We start from the raw sequence: 21,450 nt of genomic DNA on the forward strand, positions 1-21,450 counted from the left end.
AATGTAGCACAAGAAGTAAGCAGAGCTGCCGTATCGGCTGAAGAGCTCCGAGAGGGTTTTGTGGCGTCGTCCAGGTAGGTTCCCCCAGTAACCGGGGCCGAGATTGGAGGCCGTGCGCACGTCTGCGGGGGCAGATCGAAGAGGGTGGCTGCCGTTAAGTAGGAATTTCAGTGACGAGAAACAAAGGGAGGAGGTACCTGGTTCCGCGCGAGCGAGCCTGGTCGGAGTAGACGTCGAGGACGCATCCCGCGACGGAGGTGCGGATCTCAAGGCCGCCGGCGCGAAGAAGAACTTGGCGTGCGCAGCTCCATCTCCGGGCGGGGGCGCGGACGTCCGGTCCGTGGCGGTGAGGCTCGGCTAGTTGGACGGAGCGGCGCGCATCGTGGTAGCGAGGCACGCGCGCTCCGGCGAGCTAGGCTGCGTCGCCGCCATGGAGGCGCCGCCGCCTTGGAGGTGTGGGGGCACAGCGGGGAGGGGAAATAGGGTTTGGGTCCCTTGTGGGTGTGGCTTCAAACTGAGCGGGCCAATTTTGGTTGATCGAACACGCGAGCCACCGGGCCGGAACGGCGGAAGGCCCTGCGGGCAGAATTTAGGGTTGGGTTTGGTTTCTTCCTACTAACGTGACCGCCCGGGATCTCACCTTTTACTTTGATTGACCCCATCCACACAATCTATTCAATTCAATGCCTGCTTTTTAATCGCGCGCGCGAAATGGATTACACAACTCGCTCGCTGGAAAATAACATGTTGCAACAATCGGCTATCCACTACGGAAACGCCAAAAGCTACTAAATCTAGAATGGAATTCTAATATGGGTCACACCAAAACAAAAACAAAAACTAGAATTGAAATAAATAAGCTGATGAAACAAAGAGTGCAGTTTAGGTGGCACGGCCGTGCCGGTCATTGGGAGACGACGGGACAGTGTCGACGTCGGCCACGGCGCAGGGAGCTCCCAACGTTGCCGCGTCCCCGACACGCAGGCCCCAGCACGACACGAGCTTTCCCTCGTGGTTGTTGGCGTGGTTGGACGGCATGCGGACCGCGACATCGAACATGGGCGTCCCACGCCACGCGTCGTCGGCGAGCCCGTCCAACGCGAACCCGGGAACCTGCACCCCCGTCCCCACGCCACGACGGCCTGCTCGGCCTTGTGCCCCCTCGACGGGGAGCAGAACCGCCGGAGGACGGGCCCGGTGGCGAGCGTGGCGCCGGCGTAGGGAGACCTCCACCGCGGATCCCGCCTCGACACAGCCGCCGCCCATGAAGCCCCGGGAGGTGGCGCGGAGGGTGAGGTTGAAGAGCGGGTTTAGAGGAGCATCGTCGAGGTCGTCGAGGTCAAGGCCGGTGACGGAGTCGATGGCTGCGGAGTAGCGCGGCGCCTTGGAGCCCAGGGTGAAGACGACGAGGAGGGCCAGCAGGACCAGGAGCACCAGGGCTCCGAATGCGATGGCTTCGCGTGCGGGGCAGGGGCAGCGTGGTCGTTCTTCTTCGTGGCGCGGGCAGCCGTCGTCGTATTGGCCATGGCCTGACATATTCGATCGTGGATCGCGCGCGTAGGCAAAGTAGCTAGCCTTAGCTTTGGGTGGACGTACGAAGTGGCTTGGTGTTCTGGCTTTATATATGTCACAAACGGATCAATGATCGGCAAGAGCTCCTTTCCTTGCCGGAACCCCGCGCTGTATTGGAATCGGGTGGAGGCTGACACGCGTTTATGCAGACGTACACAGACCTGACTGACATGGACAGAGGGAAAGGAGAACGAAAGGATCTCGTAATCTTTGGGTCAGCCTCTGCCTCAACATCTAGATTCGTGCTGGCCGGCTTGTGTCAGCGTCGTCCCTGTCCTCTCCTCTCCCCGTCTCATCTATTAGCCTGCGGCGTTTTCGCAGAGGTTGGCATCTTCTTGGCTTGTAGATGGCAGCTGTGAAGGCGGCTCGCTCCCTACGAGGCTAGGGATGGGCGGGGACATCTGGCTGCGAGGGTCGTCCGCCTCTTTACTCAGTCTTCATCCTGCAGCGGGTTGACCGTTGGGGCTGGCGGGTGCCTTGGCTTCGCAGATGGCAGCCATGATAGTGACGTGCTCCCCACTCCGGGAGCCATCGTGGCTAGGTGTTGTGCCCCTCTGTCTTACCATCAGTGACAACGGAAGCTACTTCCGTCTGTACTTGATGTGCCCCATGGTGATGCAGATGGCGGCCATGGGTGTGGTCTCTTCTTCGATGTGAGGTGAGCCGTGGCACTGGTGGTGGTGGCTTCTTCTTGCCGGTTGCTAGGCTCCGGTATCGGGTTCTTGTTGCAGCTCTGTGGCATGTTCGGCGCAGGTGGTCTATGTGCGTGCTCTCGGCTGGCCTACCCTTCGGGTATATCGGACCCAGTGGGGTTGGGGTTACCCTCGGTGGTACTATATGCCCTTCGACTACGGCAGCGACCCCTGCATGCGGTGTGGGTGCTTCTTGCCCTTCGGCTCTATCTGGTGGCACACGGGCATCGTGGCGTCGTCTTGGCCGCGTGCGACCTTTTGGCCACACCCTCGACATAGTGGTGTTGGTGCGTAGTGTGATCTCGAATGCATGTTGCCCTTCGATTATGTCGATTGTGCAGTGTCGTCGTTGGGTCCCTCCACCGTGTCCACCAGGCTCTTCCTTGTGATCGTTGAGCTTGGGTCACGATGAGTCTTCTCTTCGATAAACCGTTCCCCAAGGGTTTGCGGGGGTGGACTTTTCTTCTCCCCGTCCTTGTGTTTTTGTCCGGGTGTGTGTTTTTCCTTTTTTTTTTTCTCCTCTCTTGTACCCGGTGTATTCTGTTCATTTGAACCTACCTTGTAGACTCTGAAAAGCCTCACATGCAACTTTGAATTCAGGTGGGGATTGGTCCCCCCCACCTCCTCTGTGAAAATTTAAAAAAAAAACATTGGTGCAGATTGGGAGACGTCATACTTTTCTCCTGCTGGCTTTACCTGAAAGGGCTGTGGCTATTGCTCTCGAAGTGATACTTGACCGTGACTAACTTCTCTAGGAGATTGGGCTGGTATGTATGCAAACTCCCTAGTTCCAAAATTGTTCACTCAAGTATGTTCTATGCAATGCTAAGATGCAGTAGTTTAAGTGTTTATCGCATTGGACCATTATAGAACTAAGTCAAGTGCTCTGTTCCAGGGGAAACACCATCTTCCGTGGGCGAAGCCGCTGGCAGTTCGGAGCAACAAGGTCAACAAGTTTGGCCGGGAGGGAGGAGGAGGAGAATGAGGAGTTATTTTGGGTCGCCGCCATCCCCTTCATCAGGCTAAACATTTCGCTGGATGGCTAACGGACTGCCTTAATCCCACCGCAAAAAAAAAAATGGACTGCCTTAATCTAATGCTAAACCAGCACATTGAGAGATGGTTTTATGCCTTAATCTAATGCTAAACCAGCACATTGAGAGATGGTTTTATGCCTTAATCTAATGCTAAACCAGCACATTGAGAGATGGTTTTACCTAGTAGTGACTCAGGCTAGGCTCTGTTTGCAAGCTTCAGATTCGTGCTCGCACGTCCCTCTTTGCGAGACTATATAGGTTTCTCGCAAAAAATATACGTGCCACGGGACCACAAAGCTTCAGATTCGTGCTGCCACTCGTCGCCCTTTTTCTGTCTACTTGGTGGATCCAGTAGAAGCTACCGCCGCATCACATTCTTCAGGATCAGCGCAGCTGGTTGGTTCGTTAGTCTCACAATGCAGGAGCAAGAGGCGCCATCTTGGCCAAGTCGATGCGGGTGGTGCCAAATGGGTCAAAGTGTAATGCTAACCTGTGAAAGTGCAGCATATTTCATATTTGTGCAACAAGTTGTTAACAGACGAGCATCAATTGTTTGCAAGAAAGATCATAACCGATGCTCCTGAATCACAGTAATAGTGCAACTCTAACATGTGAAGTGGAACAATTTTCATATTTAGTGTCACATATATGTCATGCAGCGAGAATTTTAAATGAAAATTTAATACAATTTTTCAGTGCCCGAGATGTTATCAAAAAATTTAGTCATATACTCCCTCCGTTCATAAATATAAGACGTTTTTGACATTTCAAAGTGAACTAAATACACACCACAATGAGTGAATCTATACACTAAAAATATACTAAGTACATAGCAAAATAGATGAATCTACTAAAGGTAAAACATCTTATAGTACTCAACAGAAGGAGTACAAAATAGAATTTCAGAACAATATAAATTGATCACATCATATTTTAGGCATTTCAAAGTATTAGCAGCAACTCCAGAATTTAACCTACCGAAAAGCAGAATGGCAAGCCGAATGACATCATTGACACAAGAAGCTCTAATGCTGCTGTTTTTTTTATTGCCAGCGGTACTTGCATTTAACTACCAATGGTTGACAAATCTATAGAAGTTTCGCAAGGATTGCCATAGGTGGTAACAGGTTCAAAGACGTTACACATGACATGAGACCAGAGCATACCGCGTGTATCCCCCTCATGGAAAACATTCATGTTGCTACGAACATTCCTTTTCTGGAAGCAAACAAAGCCCGTATGATTCTGCTTGTGCCTGAGGACCACTCAACTTTTTGCCAGAGCTGAGATAGATTGAGCAATTCACGGAAGGATACCCCAAGCAGGTATTGTAGATAGCCGTCGCGCAACCTCCAATCTCACTTTGCTCAACCTCATACACCAACTTGATGATCATTCTTGTAAGCATTGGCGCCCATCCAAGTATCGATGTGACAAAGTCGATCTCGTGATCCCCTCCTCTGAGGTTGATGATCTCCACTTCTTCAAGAAGAGTCAGGGAGATACTTTGGCTCCTCCAATCCTTGGGATCATCACAAGGACAGTCTCCAAGACATTGTGATGCTTGTGTCATCTAAAACATTGAAAAACATCACGTTGTATTTTAAATAAGTATTGTGTGAATCAGATATATAAGCAACATGAATAATTACCTGAAACCACCCCGGCAGGACAACCTTCAGCTTCTGAGTATTAGTTCTAATGCGATGCATCCCAAGAAGACCTAACAAAAATGCTCCAAAAGCATGCCCCTTTGCGTTGAGATGTAACTCAAACACAGAAAAATTGGCAACCAGAATTTTCTCCATCTCATGTGCAAAGTCCACAACAACACCTACAGGATTCTACAAAACAAATATAATTATTTGGCTTGATATATTCCATGGTGTGCTCAAAACAAATTTATCGGAGAAATCTAGCGGATTGAAAAGTAGCACATAAATAAGATCTTACATAAGAAGATATCTCCATGGATAGGACCTGAGCACAAGGAAGTTGCGAACATATGGCTGCCTCATCGTTGATGAGCACCCCATCTTTGTGTTTGTAGCTCTCTATCGTCTCTAACCGCAGGCTCTGGAGCCACCAGAAACCAAAAATAAGAGGCAACGATGTATACGTTCGACACCATGACACCTTCTCCACCATCGATGCCGAGATGAAAACCCGTAGGTCCGTCCCGCCATGGACCTTGAGCTTCAGTTGCTTAAGTATCGGAGTCACGATGTGGATGCTCCGACATTCCATGTTTCTGTCAAAATCAAGCTCGAGCTCCTCGAGTGAAACCGAGTGGACCTTCACGTCCTCGATTGAACCCGAGTGGACCTTGAGCATGCGCAGTCGCGGAGATCGAATGATCATTGTGACAAGATCGGTGATGGTGCAGCCATTGAGGGTCAGCCTCTCGAGCATGGAGAACTCGCTGGCTGGTAGCTGTGTGAAGCGGATTTTGTGCAAGTTCAACTCGATCGACGTGGTGCGGTGGAAGCAAACCAGGTCAGCATCAACAAGTCTGCGGAAGCTGTTAGTAAAGAGGAGCTCTTGTGGAGATATCCTAGCCGCGGCAAGGAGAAGAGAGGCAAAGCGAGTGCCATCGACACTAACCCTCCTAGTAAATTCTTCAAATTCGATGCCCAGGCCACAGACCGCGAGGCCAAGGGCAGCCGCCGTCTCGAGTGTGTTGAGCGCGGCCTCAAGAGATGTCGGATCAACACCTCGGAAGGTGATCCTGAGCACGCGCAGCCGGGGGCAGCGGTTCAGCAAGCCACCAACGTCGACAATGTTGCCGGAGATGGACAACATCTCGAGCACGGGGAGCTGGCCCGCCGGCGGCGACATGACGTGGAGGAATCGCATGTCCAACTCGATTGAGGTGGCGCGGTAGAAGCAAGGAAGTACCATCGTGACGCCACGGCCTCGCTTAATCATAGGACGCTGCGGGAGGACGAAGACGATCTCCTTCGGCGAGAGGCGCGCGGCGGTGCGCAGCAACGACTTCGCACAGGCGCCATCAAGCTTGCCGTCCGTCGATGCCATGAGACGGATTTCTAGAAGGGACACAGCGGTGCGACGTGCTACATGGGCGAGCGCCGATTTGACCTCGCCGGCCGGGATGTCGCGGAAGGTGAGGCCGGGGAGACGAGCCCAGAGGCCGCGCCACCGCCGCGAGAGCAGGCCGGTACGTGCGGCGGCACGGGCGCAGTGCAGCCGCACGAGGACCTGGAGGAGCATGTCGTCGTGGAGGGCGCTGATTCGATCATCGCCGTCTGGATCACCAGCTCCATTGCGGTGAGCGCCCAAGGCGCCGTCTCGATCGCGATTCCATCCACGAGAAAAACGAGAACTAGAAACAAACCCGTGCAAGCCGTGTGCAGGGCAGGACAAGTCCGTGTCTTGAAAACTAAGAGCAGCCTAGCCCACAGTGACCCAAGGCCGAACTGTCACTTAGCCCAGCCCATATTTGCCTAGCAGTTAGAGCCCACTTCAGTATCTACCCAGTGTTCGTTGTATTAATTGGTAGCCGCTAAAAGAGTTCAATGGAAATCTGGTCCGATAAGAAAATCTAAGTGGCTAAAAAACTGATACTTTCTTCCCTATTGCAATGCTGAGATTTTTCGTGCTGGATTGAGTTGAATGACTGCATTTTACCAGTAGAAAATGCCCAAGAAAAGAATACGGAGTACAAAAAATAAAAGTCTTTTTTTGAAACAAAGGCCATTTTTTTGTCTCACCCATTAATTAAGAAGAAAGTGTGTAATTTTTAGGAGAAAATCGGGCGAAACCAACAACAACACACACTAAGCCCCCAACCAACCTGCTACCCACACGGAGTGCACACGCCATCGAGAAGAAAGACCGTTGTTGAGGATGTCATCGAGTGTCATAGTCGTCACTCCTCCACGAGCCAGCGATTCCACCTTAAACGACAGCCACTGAGACCCTCACCGCAAACGACCTCGAAGCCCATGTGGGCCTATACCAAACAGTCGACCCCAAGCAAGTCATAGAGGAGGCAGCTCCTACTTCAACCGCGACCTTCATAGGAGAAAGTTGCACGCCTTGCACCGACACATGCACCAATCAAGTGGCATCGTTGCCACAAGTCGCATCGCCAGTGCAGCTCTGCGACTGCATCTCTGACTTCACCATCACGGCAGGGATGACGAAGGACATGCCACGATTCCGACCCGCTCACCATTGTCACCGTAGCCACAAAACTCTCAATGCCAACACCAACCATCTTCCACAAGCCCGTCCAACCTAAGCAGCTCCAAATCGACACTCTCAAGAGGGAAGACGGCACAAGAGCGCCGCCATCTACCGATCATAGCGGGATTTCCCCGGAAACTCCCCCGACAGGATGGTCGGACATCACCTCAGTGATGCCTTCAAGAAGGGAGCGGTGCCCGAAGCCGTCACCATTGCCAGCCTCGGTGTCGTTGCCTATTCGACGGTATCTCGGAGGAGGGATCCTCACGAGGGGGAAAAGAAGTAGGGCCATTGGGCGGAGTGTCCTCGGGACGGTGGTACGCGATTTACCTAGATTCGGAACACCTGCACGAAGACAGGGCCTACTGCTGCTTGTCTGGAATTATATGGGCGCTTTCGCGTTGTTACAATGAGTTGTGGTTGTGCCTCTAGGGCTCCCAGGATCTGGCTTATAAAGGCGCTCGGATCTAGGGTTTACACGGAGAGTCCTAGCCGGAATACAAGATGCCTAACTACGGAATATTACATTGACGTGCACGTCAAGGATCCACCTTTCCTTACTTGCCGTAGTGGATCCGGATACTTCATGGGCCGTCACGGATCCGACTTTTGCATAGGTCGGTTGAGATCTGGCCCCTGTTCCTGGGCTAGACTTCATCCATCTTCTATCAACAGCAACTGGGCCGCCCGATGGGTCATATGCCACCATCACCATCTGTGGGCCACCCGGGCTTGCCGGATCTAGACCACGTCGTTGATATACCCATAAAGTATACCCACAACAGTAGCCCCCGAAGTTCTCCGAGATTCATCATTCCTCCGTCTAGCTTTGTCCGGATCCGAAGAGAATCTTGAAGAGCTTCCAAAACTTCCTCGTTTCCGACTTCAATCGATCGAAATTCATTCATTCTTCTGTAACGGTAACTTACCAGATTTTTCGCCCACGTCGCGCACAACTTCCTTTTTCCCGCGCTAAATTTTCGGAGATGCGAATCTTCAGCCGAAAATTTCGGTGGTGCGCAGTTGGGTCACGACTGCGTCGTTTTACCGCTTTGACCTAAGACACGTGGCAGTTATCCAACGGTGCGACCGTTTCGTTCCCACCGTTGGATCCGTCTCACGAATCTCCGCGCGGGGTCTATAAATACCCCTCGCGTTCGGTAAGTTTTCACTTTTCACCGCATTCACCACTTCTTCCCCTACCTCGCGTCAGCGCCGCCCGACAAATCTGAACTCCGGCGAACTCCTCCTCAGGAAACTTCGTCCGCCGCCACTCCAAGGACGTCGTCGACCCGAGCTACGCACGGTTGATCGGGAATTTTCATCCACCGCCGATTCATGGTCATTCGGAGCTCAGCGCGCCAAGCCCGACGACCTCGACCTCGCCGGCGCCATGGGGAACCGCCACGCCATTGCCGGTAAGTTCACCGGACCCATAGAAGAAGACCTAGCTTAGCTAGTTTAGTTCCGGCTACTCAAACCATTTCACCATATGCATGCAGCCGGAAATATGTCCATTAATTCACCTAAGTGCACTAGTAGTTCTCCGAGTAATCCGGAACAAAGCTCACCGGAACCAAGTTTTCCAGAACCTTTGCGGCGCACAAGCTTTTCCAGATCTTTCAAAGGAAGCTCGATAGAGACTCTGTCATAGTCTTCATCACCCGAATACATCCAGAGGGGATTTTTGTGAGCTTGGAGAGGCTGAACTCGAATGCGCAGGAAGTGCAAAATGATTTGCACACCCGACAATTCCGCCCTGTCGGTGTTTTGTAGCTCTTGGATGCGGGCGATTAGCGCGTCAGTGGCCGCCCTTTCTTCGGCTGTAGCTTCTGCGTCCCAAGACTTGCGCCTCTGGATTTCTTCGGAAGCACCAAAGGGAGCAAGGCCCTATTGTTGGGCAGCCGAATATTCGTCCTTGACGTACAACCATTTTTTGCGCCAGCTATGGACGGAGTCGGCGAACTTCACGTCAAAATAACCGGCTTCTGGTCGACAAAAGTTGGAGCTCAATCCCATAGATAAAGAGGATGCCGTGAAGAAACTCGTGAACAGGGACAGAAAGGACGCGAATGAGAAAGTCGAAAAAATTTACCCAGAAACCCTGAGGAGGATGAGGGTAACATTCGTCTCCAGGCATCTTGATGGCCTTCTTGCTGAGCGGGCCCATTTTCTTGAGCAGCTTCTTGTCCTGCGCAGAGATCTTGGACCGCTCCCATCCGAAGATCTTGTCCTTCTCCACATGTTCATCAGTGCCAGGCGCGCGATTCTTGCACTGCTTCATGCGTGGAGCCATGGCGGATGCGCGGTGGAGCAAAAGAGGGGAGCAAAAGATGAGTGTGCGAGGTGCTCGAGGAGGAAGAAGAACAGAGGAAGAAAGCGTGCAGCGCAGCGAAGGGGGAGAAGAAAGAAGTAGGGTAGGATTTATAGAGGAAGACCATGCAGTTCAGCCGTTGGATGAAAAAGAAGGAGATCCTGAGCTTCACACGTGCTCGTGGGGTAAATAGTCTTTTCATTCTAAACTTACCGAGGGAAAGTTACTGTGCGCGTGCCGGGAATATCGGAGGACGTGCGCATCCCACTTGCGCGATGTGGAGAGCGTGCAGAAGTTCGGACCCAAAAAACAGTGGTACGTCAGGAGTCGTGTCTTCCCAAGGTGAGCATACGTGGCTCTCGTCAACAACAACATCACAGTAAGGAAATCTCCGAGAGGTGAAGCAAAATACAGCGGGAAGAAAACTTCGAGAGTTGGAACGATACATAATTGAGAGAAAGATTCAGGAGCTTATGTCCAGATGCAAGCACATGTTCATATGCTCGGGGGCTACTCTTATCAGAAGTATGGCATATACTTCTCATAAGACGATGGGATGAAGGTAAACACACAGAGTTGCTAAAATAACAGAAGTTGAGCCTACAACCAAGTGCAAACACTCTATTGTAGCCTCGGGTGACATAGGCATCCCCAATGGGCCTGCCGAAGATGGTACCCGAGGTTTATTGAAGGCCCATGATCCGAAGAATATGAAACCCGGAAGCCCACGTAAGCGTCGGTTTGGAAAGATAGAGTTGTATTAGGAATAATGACTTGTAACTATTACGGGACGAACTCAAAGAGTATCCCAATGTTTGTAACTTGTACATCAAGAAACCCTCGGCTCCACCTCCTATATAAGGGGGAGCCGAAGGAGAAAGACAGGATCGATTCATTGTCAACATAACCCTAGTTTTCTAGCAGTCGAGTACTTTTCCGGCTGAAACCTTCGAGATCTACTTGCCCTCTACTTTCCACGAAACCCTAGTCTACAACTTGTAGGCATTGACAAGTTGATATCTTGTCAATTGGCGCCGTCTGTGGGAATTAGAGGCGACAAGGAGCTGATTTCGATGGCACGTTCAACATCGTCGACATCTTCGGTGGCAAGCAACGCGATGGACGGAGGTAAACGGATCGAAACTGGTCTCGTTGATTTTATACCTCACCCTCCCGCCCGTGTGGATGCATATGCGTATCTGGAAGAGCCAATGGAGATGGCGTTTGGAGGTTTCCACTTCCGCGTCGGGAAGGAAGGATCGCATCGTCTCGCAACTCTGGTTTCGTCGGGATCGCCAGCAGTCGACTCCGATTTCTCGGAATCATCATCATCGTTCGAGACGGGCGCCGAGAAGATCTCGCCACCACACTTCGTCAAGTCTGAGACAAGCGGAAAATTCGCCAACATTTTCGGCAACATGTCCTTCGGGTCGCCTGCATACTCAGATCTGAACAGTGACTCAGAGAGCATCGACAGCTTCGACTTCGACGACAGATCCACCTCAGTTCGAGCGGGTCTTGTAGATCTGCGTGATGGTGTCACCAGCTTCAAGAGGACCAACCCGACAAAATATCATCAAGTGTATGTAATCGGAGAAACGAGTCGCCTAGAGGAAGAGACATCAGAGGATTTCAATGATCTGGGAAATCCATACATCGATCTCGCTAATTGATACGTCCCAAACGTATCTATAATTTCTTATGTTCCATGCTACTTTTATGATGATACTCACATGTTTTATACACATTATATGTCATTATTATGCATTTTCCGGCACTAACCTATTGACGAGATGCCGAAGAGCCAGTTGCTGTTTTCTGCTGTTTTTGGTTTCAGAAATCCTAGTAAGGAAATATTCTCGGAATTGGACGAAATCAACGCCCAGGGGCTTATTTTTCCACGAAGCTTCCAGAAGACCGAGGGAGATACGAAGTGGGGCCACGAGGCGGCGACACGCCAGGGCGGCGCGGCCCAGGTGCTGGCCGCGCGGCCCTGTTGTGTGGGCCCCTCGTGACTCCTCCTGACCTGCCCTTCTGCCTAATTAAAGCCTTCGCCGTGAAACCCCCAGTACCGAGAGCCACGATACGGAAAACCATCCAGAGACGCCGCCGCCGCCAATCCCATCTCGGGGGATTCAGGAGATCGCCTCCGGCACCCTGCCGGAGAGGGGAATCATCTCCCGGAGGTCTCTTCATCGCCATGATCGCCTCCGGATCGATGTGTGAGTAGTCCACCCCTGGACTATGGGTCCATAGCAGTAGCTAGATGGTCGTCTTCTCCTCATTGTGCTATCATGTTAGATCTTGTGAGCTGCCTATCATGATCAAGATCATCTATTTTTAATGCTACATGTTGTGTTTGTTGGGATCCGATGAATATTGAATACTATGTCAAGTTGATTATTAATCTATCATATATGTTATTTATGTTCTTGCATGCTCTCCGTTGCTAGTAGAGGCTCTGGCCAAGTTGATACTTGTGACTCCAAGAGGGAGTATTTATACTCGATAGTGGGTTCATGCCTCCATTAAATGCAGGACGATGTGACAGAAAGTTCTAAGGTTGTGGATGTGTTGTTGCCACTAGGGATAAAACATTGATGCTTTGTCTAAGGATATTTGTGTTGATTACATTACGCACCATACTTAATGCAATTGTCTGTTGCTTGCTGTTATCACCAGAATTTGACCGAGTCAGAGGTGGGCCGCGATCAAGATGGGCTTAAAGTTTATACATGGAAGAATATACGTGAATCAGCCTTATGCACAACGTTTGGGCTAGCGTGCCCGTGTATCTGTAATATAGTAGATCGCATCTTAGATTTAAAGTTAGAGTTTGTCTCGTACACGGTTGGGATTATTCCCACGTTAGAAAGTCCCCTGGACTATAAATATGTATCTAGGGTTTATGAAATAAACAACAACCAACGTTCAACCACAAATCAATCTCGGCGTATCGCCAACTCCTTCGTCTCGAGGGTTTCTACCGTTAAGCATCATGCTGCCTAGATCGCATCTTGCGATCTAGGCAGCACAAGCTTTATGTTGTTCATGCGTTGCTCGTACTGAAGCCTTTTTGATGGCGAGCAACGTAGTTATCTTAGATATGTTAGGGTTAGCATTGTTCTTCGTATCATATGCTATCGTAGTGCAACCCTTGCATATCTAGCCGCCCTCACACCTATCTTAGGTGTGGGGGCGGCACCCCGCTTGATCATTATTTAGTAGATCCGATCCGTTACGGTTGCTCCTTGTTTTTCAAGGATTAGTTTAATATCTGCAATAGTTAGGCCTTACAAAGGGTTGGAGGATCCAGCGGCACGTAGGGTGTCGTTTGCTAGTCCTAGACAGGATGTTCCGGGGATCAACCTCGTGTTGGTTTTTAGGCCTTGTCTAGGATCGGCTTACGATCACCGTACGTGGCCGCGAGGCCCAATCGTGAGTAGGATGATCCGATTATGCGGTGAAAACCCTAAATCATCGTAGATCGTTTTAGCTTTATCTTGATCAAGCAGGACCACCATATATTCGTGCACCTCGTACGAATCATGGGTGGATCGGCTCTTTGAGCCGATTCACAGGATAACCTGAGAGCCGATCGACGCTCGTATTTAATGTTTACCTGTATGCCATGCAGGAAACTAAGCGAGGCATCTCCATCACCTTCCTGACCAGGTATAGGTCAGGTGGCACGCCCTTGCATCAGCATCGGACGTGTGTACCAGAGGCTTTGCGGGCCGTCGCTCGGAGGGACCAGGGCCAGCCGCAGCCCTAAGTTGTTCCCGGCTCTACTGTGTTGCCCGTCGCTGCCCGCCGGTGGGTTTTGACCGCAACACATTCTGGCACGCCCGGTGGGACAAGCTTCGTCATCAACCACATCGCCATCTACATCTGAGATGGCGGACGGCACTCCCGTCACGTACGAGGAGCTGACCGACGAGCTCAAGAAGAAGTATGACGAGGTCAAAGCAATCCTCGAGGCCGACCTCATCGGCTCTTTCCACAGAACCCGTTCACATGGCATCAGGTGGAAGGGGTTCTCGCCTAATGGTGCACTCGATGAGATAGACCTCTTTGCCCCGTCAGAAGAACGCACCAGGTCCCTACGTCAGGAGATCAACTACTTGGTGGCTCACTCGCTGCACCGCCACTCTGAGAACCTGGTGAACACTTTGGAGCGCGTCGCTCTCCGGGTGATCCAGGAGATCATGAGACACCAGTACTCTCCGTCAGGACCAGCTCTCGGGACACACCAAGGAGAGGTGCCACTCCAGTCCCGTCCACCGCTGCCATTTGCGTTGGCAGCACCAGAAGTGCCGAATTCACCGGCATTCGTCGTCTACAAGATCGGTGGTGACCCTAGTGACTGCCAGTTCTTGCATGAGGCGCCTAAGGAGATCCCTCACGGGTATATGTGCACATACGTGCCGATCATGCGGTAATCGGGCGCTCACAAACCAGGCCGCGACATCAGGGACTTCGGGAAAGCAGGAGGAACGTCGCCAACAGATCTTGAGAAGCGTACGTGGCTAACTAAATATGCCACCCCGACGAACCTCCAGAGCTCAGCTCCTGCAGTTGGCTCAGAGCTGGAAAAGCAAGCATGGCTGGCTAAGTACGCCACCCCGGCGAATCTTCAGAGTTCGACGCCTGCAGCCAGCACCGCGGATCAGATCAGTACGATCCTGAGAGACCAGTTCGGCATGGTGCCGAAAAGGAGGACAATCGGCTATTCCAAGCCATACCCCGACGAGTACGAATTGGTCCCGCTATCACCCAAATATCGGTTCCCTGATTTCTCCAAGTTCAGTGGATCAGATGGTTCCAGCTCCATCGAGCATGTGAGCCGATATTTGGCACAGCTAGGAATGGCCTCAGTGTCGGATCCACTACGCGTGAGGCTCTTCTCACAGTCCCTCACGGGATCGGCTTTCGGGTGGTACACCTCGTTGCCACCAGACTCGATCCGGACTTGGAAGCAGTTGGAAGAACAGTTCCATACGCAGTACCACTCAGAGGCTTCCGAGTCTGGCCTTGCCGATCTAGCACAAATACGTCAGAAGCGTGGAGAAAGCGTGGACAGAATACATCCAGCGCTTCAGAATCTTAGGAACCGATGTTATTCGGTTCGTGTGACTGAAAAGGAAGCGATCGAGTTGGCGTAGCGGGCCTTGCAGCACCGCTCAAGGACATGGCCTCCCAAGCAGACTACCCTCACCGGCGCACATGGTTCGAAACTGTCGGCATATGAACAGCGCCACCCGGACTGTACCAGGACAAATTCAAGCGTGCAGTAGTCCTGGTCGAGGCAGAGGAAGACGAAGTTTCTGCGGGAGATCAAGAGGTAGCAGTGGCTGAATGGACTCGGGGGGCAACCCCCGTGTCCTGCAAATGGGTTAAGCCACCAGGTCCGCCCAGGGGTTTTGATTTTGATGTGACCAAAACTGAGCAAATTTTCGACCTCCTGCTCAAGGAGAAGCAGTTGAAGATACCCGAAGGTCTCAAATTCCCCACGGTACAGGAGCTGAATGGAAAGCCATACTGCAAATGGCATAACTCGCTCTCCCATGCCACCAACGACTGCAGGGTGTGGCGTCAGCAGATCCAAATGGCGATAGAACAAGGACGTCTGATTTTCAACCAGTACGCCATGAAGGTCGACACTCACCCCTTCCCCGCCGTTAACTTGGTGGAATGCACTTACCCTGAAGGTTGCCAGCCAGGATCCTCGTTCAGCATCAACATGGTAGGACTTGGACACCACGCTGGCAAGGATGGAGACGAGGGCAGCTGCTCTCGTAGCAAGGACACAGAGGAGGCCGCTCCACGCGATCGGCTCCGTCATGATGGCAAGCGCTACGTCACAGAGGGAGAAGTGAAGAACATAAGATATCAGCGACCCCTCTCTGATCACCTCCTCAGCAAGTATGTGAGTCAGTATGACCAACGCCGACGATCCAGCGATGATGATGAAAAAGATCGGCTGGCTAGAGAAGCCAGAAGACGTCGTCGGCATGATCGCGATGAGGAGGAGTACGAGCGCCGTGCCAAGGAAAAGGCAAGGGAGCGAGACGACGAGGACAGGCACTGGGACTGTCCCTTCTTCAGACACTGCTGGGATTCAGGAATGAGCCGATTGCCTACAATCGGCAATTGCCCAGAATGCAACCAGAAGAAGAAGGAGGCAGCCAACGTGTCCGTGTTCAAACGTCTAGGGCCTCTCCCACCACAAAGCAAACGCGTTGAGTCCCCTCGGCTGGAAGATCTCGAGGATTCAGAAGACGAGGGACAAGAAGAAGAAGACAGGTACCACCGACCAAGGTGGTGCCCTGATGGACTCAGCCGTTCCCAAAAGCGTAGGGTTCAGCGATTGCGCGGTTTGGAAGAAGCCGAAAGGTTATACCTGCACATGCTAAGGAAGGCGCGACCTGATCTGGCTGCGAAAGTTCAGCGAACCCTGGATGAAGAGGGTCGTCCACGGAAAATGGAGTGGCGCCCCAAGCAAAGGAAAGCCGATGATGAAACATCGGCTGGCACAAACATGGTGTTCATCCTCCCTTCGGAGTTCAGTGCTCCAGGATTAGACGAGGCACCTGTGGCACAACTTGACTGCGGCCCACGGCCGGTTATCTTTGAGAAGCCACGAGAAAGAAGCTACAGACATCTGAAGGCCCTGTACTTGCGAGGTTACATCGATGGGAGGCCTGTCAATAAGATGCTGGTGGACACCGGAGCGGCAGTCAACATTATGCCATACTCTATGCTACGTCGGTTGGGACGCTCTAGCTCGGATCTGATCAAGACCAACGTAACATTGAGTGATTTCAATGGCCAAGCATCTGACGCACAAGGTGTCCTGAACGTGGATCTGACCGTAGGAAGGAAAACTATCCCTACGACGTTCTTCATCGTCGATAGCAAGAGCACCTATGCTGTTCTGCTAGGAAGAGATTGGATCCATGCCAACTGTTGCATTCCCTCCACGATGCACCAATGCATAATACAGTGGGATGGAGATGAGGTGGAGGTCGTCCAGGCCGATGACTCAGCCGAAATTTCAACGGCTGGCATGAACGCGTGGGATGCAGCAGGCCAAGAGCCACTCTCAGGTATCAATTTGGACGACTGCGAGCGCATCGGCGTGACGAAGGGAAGGGTTAAGCTGGTCTTATCCACGGGCCTGACCATGTAGCAAGAACAAAGCAATGAGCAAACATGGCGAGGCTGATCCTTGTGATCGGCCCCAAAAATCTATGAAGGGACATTACAGAACCTTCATTGAGCGTTTCGATCAATATGGAGGCCGATTTTCAGCAATCGGCCAAAATTATCTTCACCACAGGTTCTGCTTACGTTCAACATTGATCTATTGGGCAGCTGTCATGTCGGCGGATGAGAGTCAACACGAATCCTAGCGGAGCCGACGTGCAAATACAGTGCCTTGGCTAACCACAAAGCCGATATCTGCAGTCACCTGGCAGATTCGGCTCGGGGGGCATCCAATCAGATGAACAGGTGCAGATGAACCTGTGTGCAGTGAAACATTGGGGGCCGATAGAAAATCGGCCAGTAAAAAATTTTAAAAAAATTTTATGACACAAAGCCGATGCACAGCCATCGACTCTAGTATAACTACGCAGGATCTTCACCAAGTCCAGTTCAGCTGTGGGGCCTTCTGCTTCCTCGAGGGAGTAAAACAATGAGAGCTTCCTCAGCTGCCTCGAGCCGATTCTGGGGCTTGAACCTTCTTGTCGAGGATGATACATCGGATTTCGAGGGAAGAAAGGTGATCGGCTTTGGTACATCCTCACTGATATTTTCGCCTTGAGCAAGGCTCGGGGGGCAGCAGGCCTGGTAAGTGCTCTGTTTAGGAGCCGATTGGGGATACCATCGGCTGACCTTCGTCGCAACCTTCTTCACGAAATGATGAGTGCTTGAAGAAGACCATTAGACCTGGTTGGAGGAATTCAAAGGCTCTCTTGAAGACTCTACATTGTCCACCAGATCTCAAAATCATCAGTTGAAGAATTGAAGGGTGAATTTTAAAGGACCGATCGTTGCTATCGGCTCATTACGCATTGGCTAAGGGGATAAATCGGCAAGATCAGTATGAGAGGAAATCGGCTAAATTAAGCTCAAAGGGAATCGGCAAAATCAAATTGGGAGAAGTTCTTCGTTGATAAGCAGGATTTCTTACATAAAGAGTTGATTGCTCTCAAAAGGAAATACTAGGGGATACATTGCCCCATCTACTACTACTGGTCCTATGCTAGAAGTCCTATCTACGGGCCGTCACTGCCCTCGTCATCGCCATCGTCGCCGCTGTCGGCGCTACTCCCGGCGGGCTCGTCGTCGCTGCTCCAGTGGCCACCAACCGGGCCTTCGTTGTCCTCATCCTCCTCGTCAGCGTCGTCGTCGTCGCTGTCGAAGTCGCTGAGGTTCCCCGGCCAGGGGCAGAACCGCTTGGCCGGCGGCTCATCGGAGGGGGTGTCGTCCTCCTCCTCCTCCTCCTCCGTCTCCTCCTCCTCCTCCTCAGGAGAGGTGAAGTCGTTGCAGGAGAAGCGATCATCGTCGCTCTCCTCCTCCGTTTCCCCATTGGCGAGAAAGCGGAGGTCGCTCTCCCCGTCGGTCAGGGACTTGTCGTCCTCTGACCAGATGGAGAAGTCATGGCTAGACTCCTCCCCGGCCTCAATGGCGCGGCGGGTGTTGGCCGCGTGGACTTCCGCCGGGTTCGGGTCCGGCGTCGGCTCGCGAGAGGAAGAGGACTGGGTGGAAAGATCTGATGACGCAGAGGAGGAAGAAGACATGGTGGCGCAGGAGGGCTTTTGGGAGTGCTAATGCGAAGGGGATGAAGAAGCCAACTGTTTGGAGCGGTTAAATAAAAGGGGATATAGTGGAAATTCAATGCCACAGCAGTTTCCGTGGAAGTGGTGCCTAAAAGAAAAAAAACTGCCAGGTCACGCGGAGAAGTTGAGAGGGCAAGGCATCATGATGAAGGATACTGCGACGGTTCTGCCACGACATGACCCGACGAAGAAAAAGCAGAGTGATTTTGGAATTACCAATTCCAAAACCAAGGGGGCATGTGTTATCACCAGAATTTGACCGAGTCAGAGGTGGGCCGCGATCAAGATGGGCTTAAAGTTTATACATGGAAGAATATACGTGAATCGGCCTTATGCACAACGTTTGGGCTAGCGTGCCCGTGTATCTGTAATATAGTAGATCGCATCTTAGATTTAAAGTTAGAGTTTGTCTCGTACACGGTTGGGATTATTCCCACGTTAGAAAGTCCCCTGGACTATAAATATGTATCTAGGGTTTATGAAATAAACAACAACCAACGTTCAACCACAAATCAATCTTGGCGCATCGCCAACTCCTTCGTCTCGAGGGTTTCTACCGGTAAGCATCATGCTGCCTAGATCGCATCTTGCGATCTAGGCAGCACAAGCTTTATGTTGTTCATGTGTTGCTCGTACTGAAGCCTTTTTGATGGCGAGCAACGTAGTTATCTTAGATATGTTAGGGTTAGCATTGTTCTTCGTATCATATGCTATCGTAGTGCAACCCTTGCATATCTAGCCGCCCTCACACCTATCTTAGGTGTGGGGGCGGCACCCCGCTTGATCATTATTTAGTAGATCCGGTCCGTTACAGTTGCTCCTTGTTTTTCAAGGATTAGTTTAATATCTGCAATAGTTAGGCCTTACAAAGGGTTGGAGGATCCAGCGGCACGTAGGGTGTCGTTTGCTAGTCCTAGACAGGATGTTCCGGGGATCAACCTCGTGTTGGTTTTTAGGCCTTGTCTAGGATCGGCTTACGATCACCGTACGTGGCCGCGAGGCCCAATCTTGAGTAGGATGATCCGATTATGCGGTGAAAACCCTAAATCGTCGTAGATCGTTTTAGCTTTATCTTGATCAAGCAGGACCACCATATATTCGTGCACCTCGTACGAATCATGGGTGGATCGGCTCTTTGAGCCGATTCACAGGATAACCTGAGAGCCGATCGAGGCTCGTATTTAATGTTTACGTGTATGCCATGCAGGAAACTAAGCGAGGCATCTCCATCACCTTCCTGACCAGGTATAGGTCAGGTGGCACGCCCTTGCATCAGCATCGGACGTGTGTACCAGAGGCTTTGCGGGCCGTCGCTCGGAGGGACCAGGGCCAGCCGCAGCCCTAAGTTGTTCCCGGCACTACTGTGTTGCCCGTCGCTGCCCGCCGGTGGGTTTTGACCGCAACACTTGCAAATTAATACTGGAAGGGGTTCGGATGATAACCTGAAAGTGGACTTTTTAGGCATAGATGCATGCTGGATAGCGGTCTATGTACTTTGTTGTAATGCCCTGATTAAATCTCATAGTACTCATCATGATATATGTATGTGCATTGTTATGCCTTCTTTATTTGTCAATTGCCCAACTGTAATTTGTTCACCCAACATCTGTTTATCTTATGGGAGAGACACCACTAGTGAACTATGGACCCCGGTCCTATTCTTTACATCTGAAATACAATCTACTGCAATTGTTCTTTACTGTTCTTCACAAACAATCATCATCATCCACACTATACATCTAATCCTTTGTTTACAGCAAGCCGGTGAGATTGACAACCTCACTGTTACGTTGGGGCAAAGTACTTTGATTGTGTTGTGCAGGTTCCACGTTGGCGCCAGAATCCCTGGTGTTGCGCCGCACTACACTCCGCCGCCATCAACCTTCAACGTGCTTCTTGGCTCCTCCTGGTTCGATAAACCTTGGTTTCTTTCTGAGGGAAAACTTCCTACTGTACGCATCACACCTTCCTCTTGGGGTTCCCAATGGACGTGTGTTAATTGCACGCATCAAGCATATTTTCTGGCGCCGTTGCAGGGGAGATCAAGACACGCTGCAAGGGGAGTCTTCCACTTCCAATCTCTTTACTTTGTTTTTGTCTTGCTTTATTTTATTTACTACTTTGTTCGCTGCACTAAAACAAAACACAAAAAAATTAGTTGCTAGCTTTACTTTATTTACTGTCTTGTTCTCCATATTAAAAACACAAAAAATTAGTTACTTGCATTTACTTTATCTAGTTTGCTTTATTTACTACTGTTAAAATGAATACTCCCGAGAATACTAAGTTGTGTGACTTCACTAGCACAAATAATAATGATTTCTTATGCACACCTATTGCTCCGCCTGCTACTACAGCAGAATTCTTTAAAATTAAACCTGCTTTACTGAATCTTGTTATGAGAGAACAATTTTCTGGTGTTAGTTCTGATGATGCTGCTGCCCATCTTAATAATTTTGTTGAACTATGTGAAATGCAAAAGTATAAGGATGTAGATGGTGATATTATAAAACTGAAATTGTTTCCTTTCTCCTTAAGAGGAAGAGCTAAAGATTGGTTGCTATCTCTGCCTAGAAATAGTATTGATTCATGGACTAAATGTAAGGATGCTTTTATTGGTAGATATTATCCTCCTGCTAAAATTATATCTTTGAGAAGTAGCATAATGAATTTTAAGCAATTGGATAATGAACATGTTGCTCAAGCATGGGAGGGAATGAAATCTTTGGTAAAGAATTGCCCAACCCATGGACTAACTACTTGGATGATCATCCAAACCT

At 50.9% G+C, this 21,450-nt stretch overlaps 1 protein-coding gene across 1 annotated transcript; it reads right to left on the reverse strand.

Annotated features, from left to right (window-relative positions):
- Positions 1 to 4,341: 4,341 nt before the first annotated feature.
- LOC127348260 (uncharacterized) lies at positions 4,342 to 6,553 on the reverse strand. The gene is made up of 3 exons (XM_051374345.2): positions 5,255 to 6,553; positions 4,954 to 5,145; positions 4,342 to 4,874 (listed from the first exon to the last, which is right to left on the reverse strand). The coding sequence occupies exons 1-3, from the start codon at positions 6,530 to 6,532 to the stop codon at positions 4,503 to 4,505; spliced, it is 1,842 nt and encodes a 613-aa protein (XP_051230305.2). The 5' UTR covers positions 6,533 to 6,553; the 3' UTR covers positions 4,342 to 4,502.
- Positions 6,554 to 21,450: the final 14,897 nt, after the last annotated feature.

The sequence above is a fragment of the Lolium perenne genome, chromosome 4, assembly GCF_019359855.2.
Source record: "Lolium perenne isolate Kyuss_39 chromosome 4, Kyuss_2.0, whole genome shotgun sequence".
Lineage (NCBI taxonomy): Eukaryota > Viridiplantae > Streptophyta > Magnoliopsida > Poales > Poaceae > Lolium > Lolium perenne.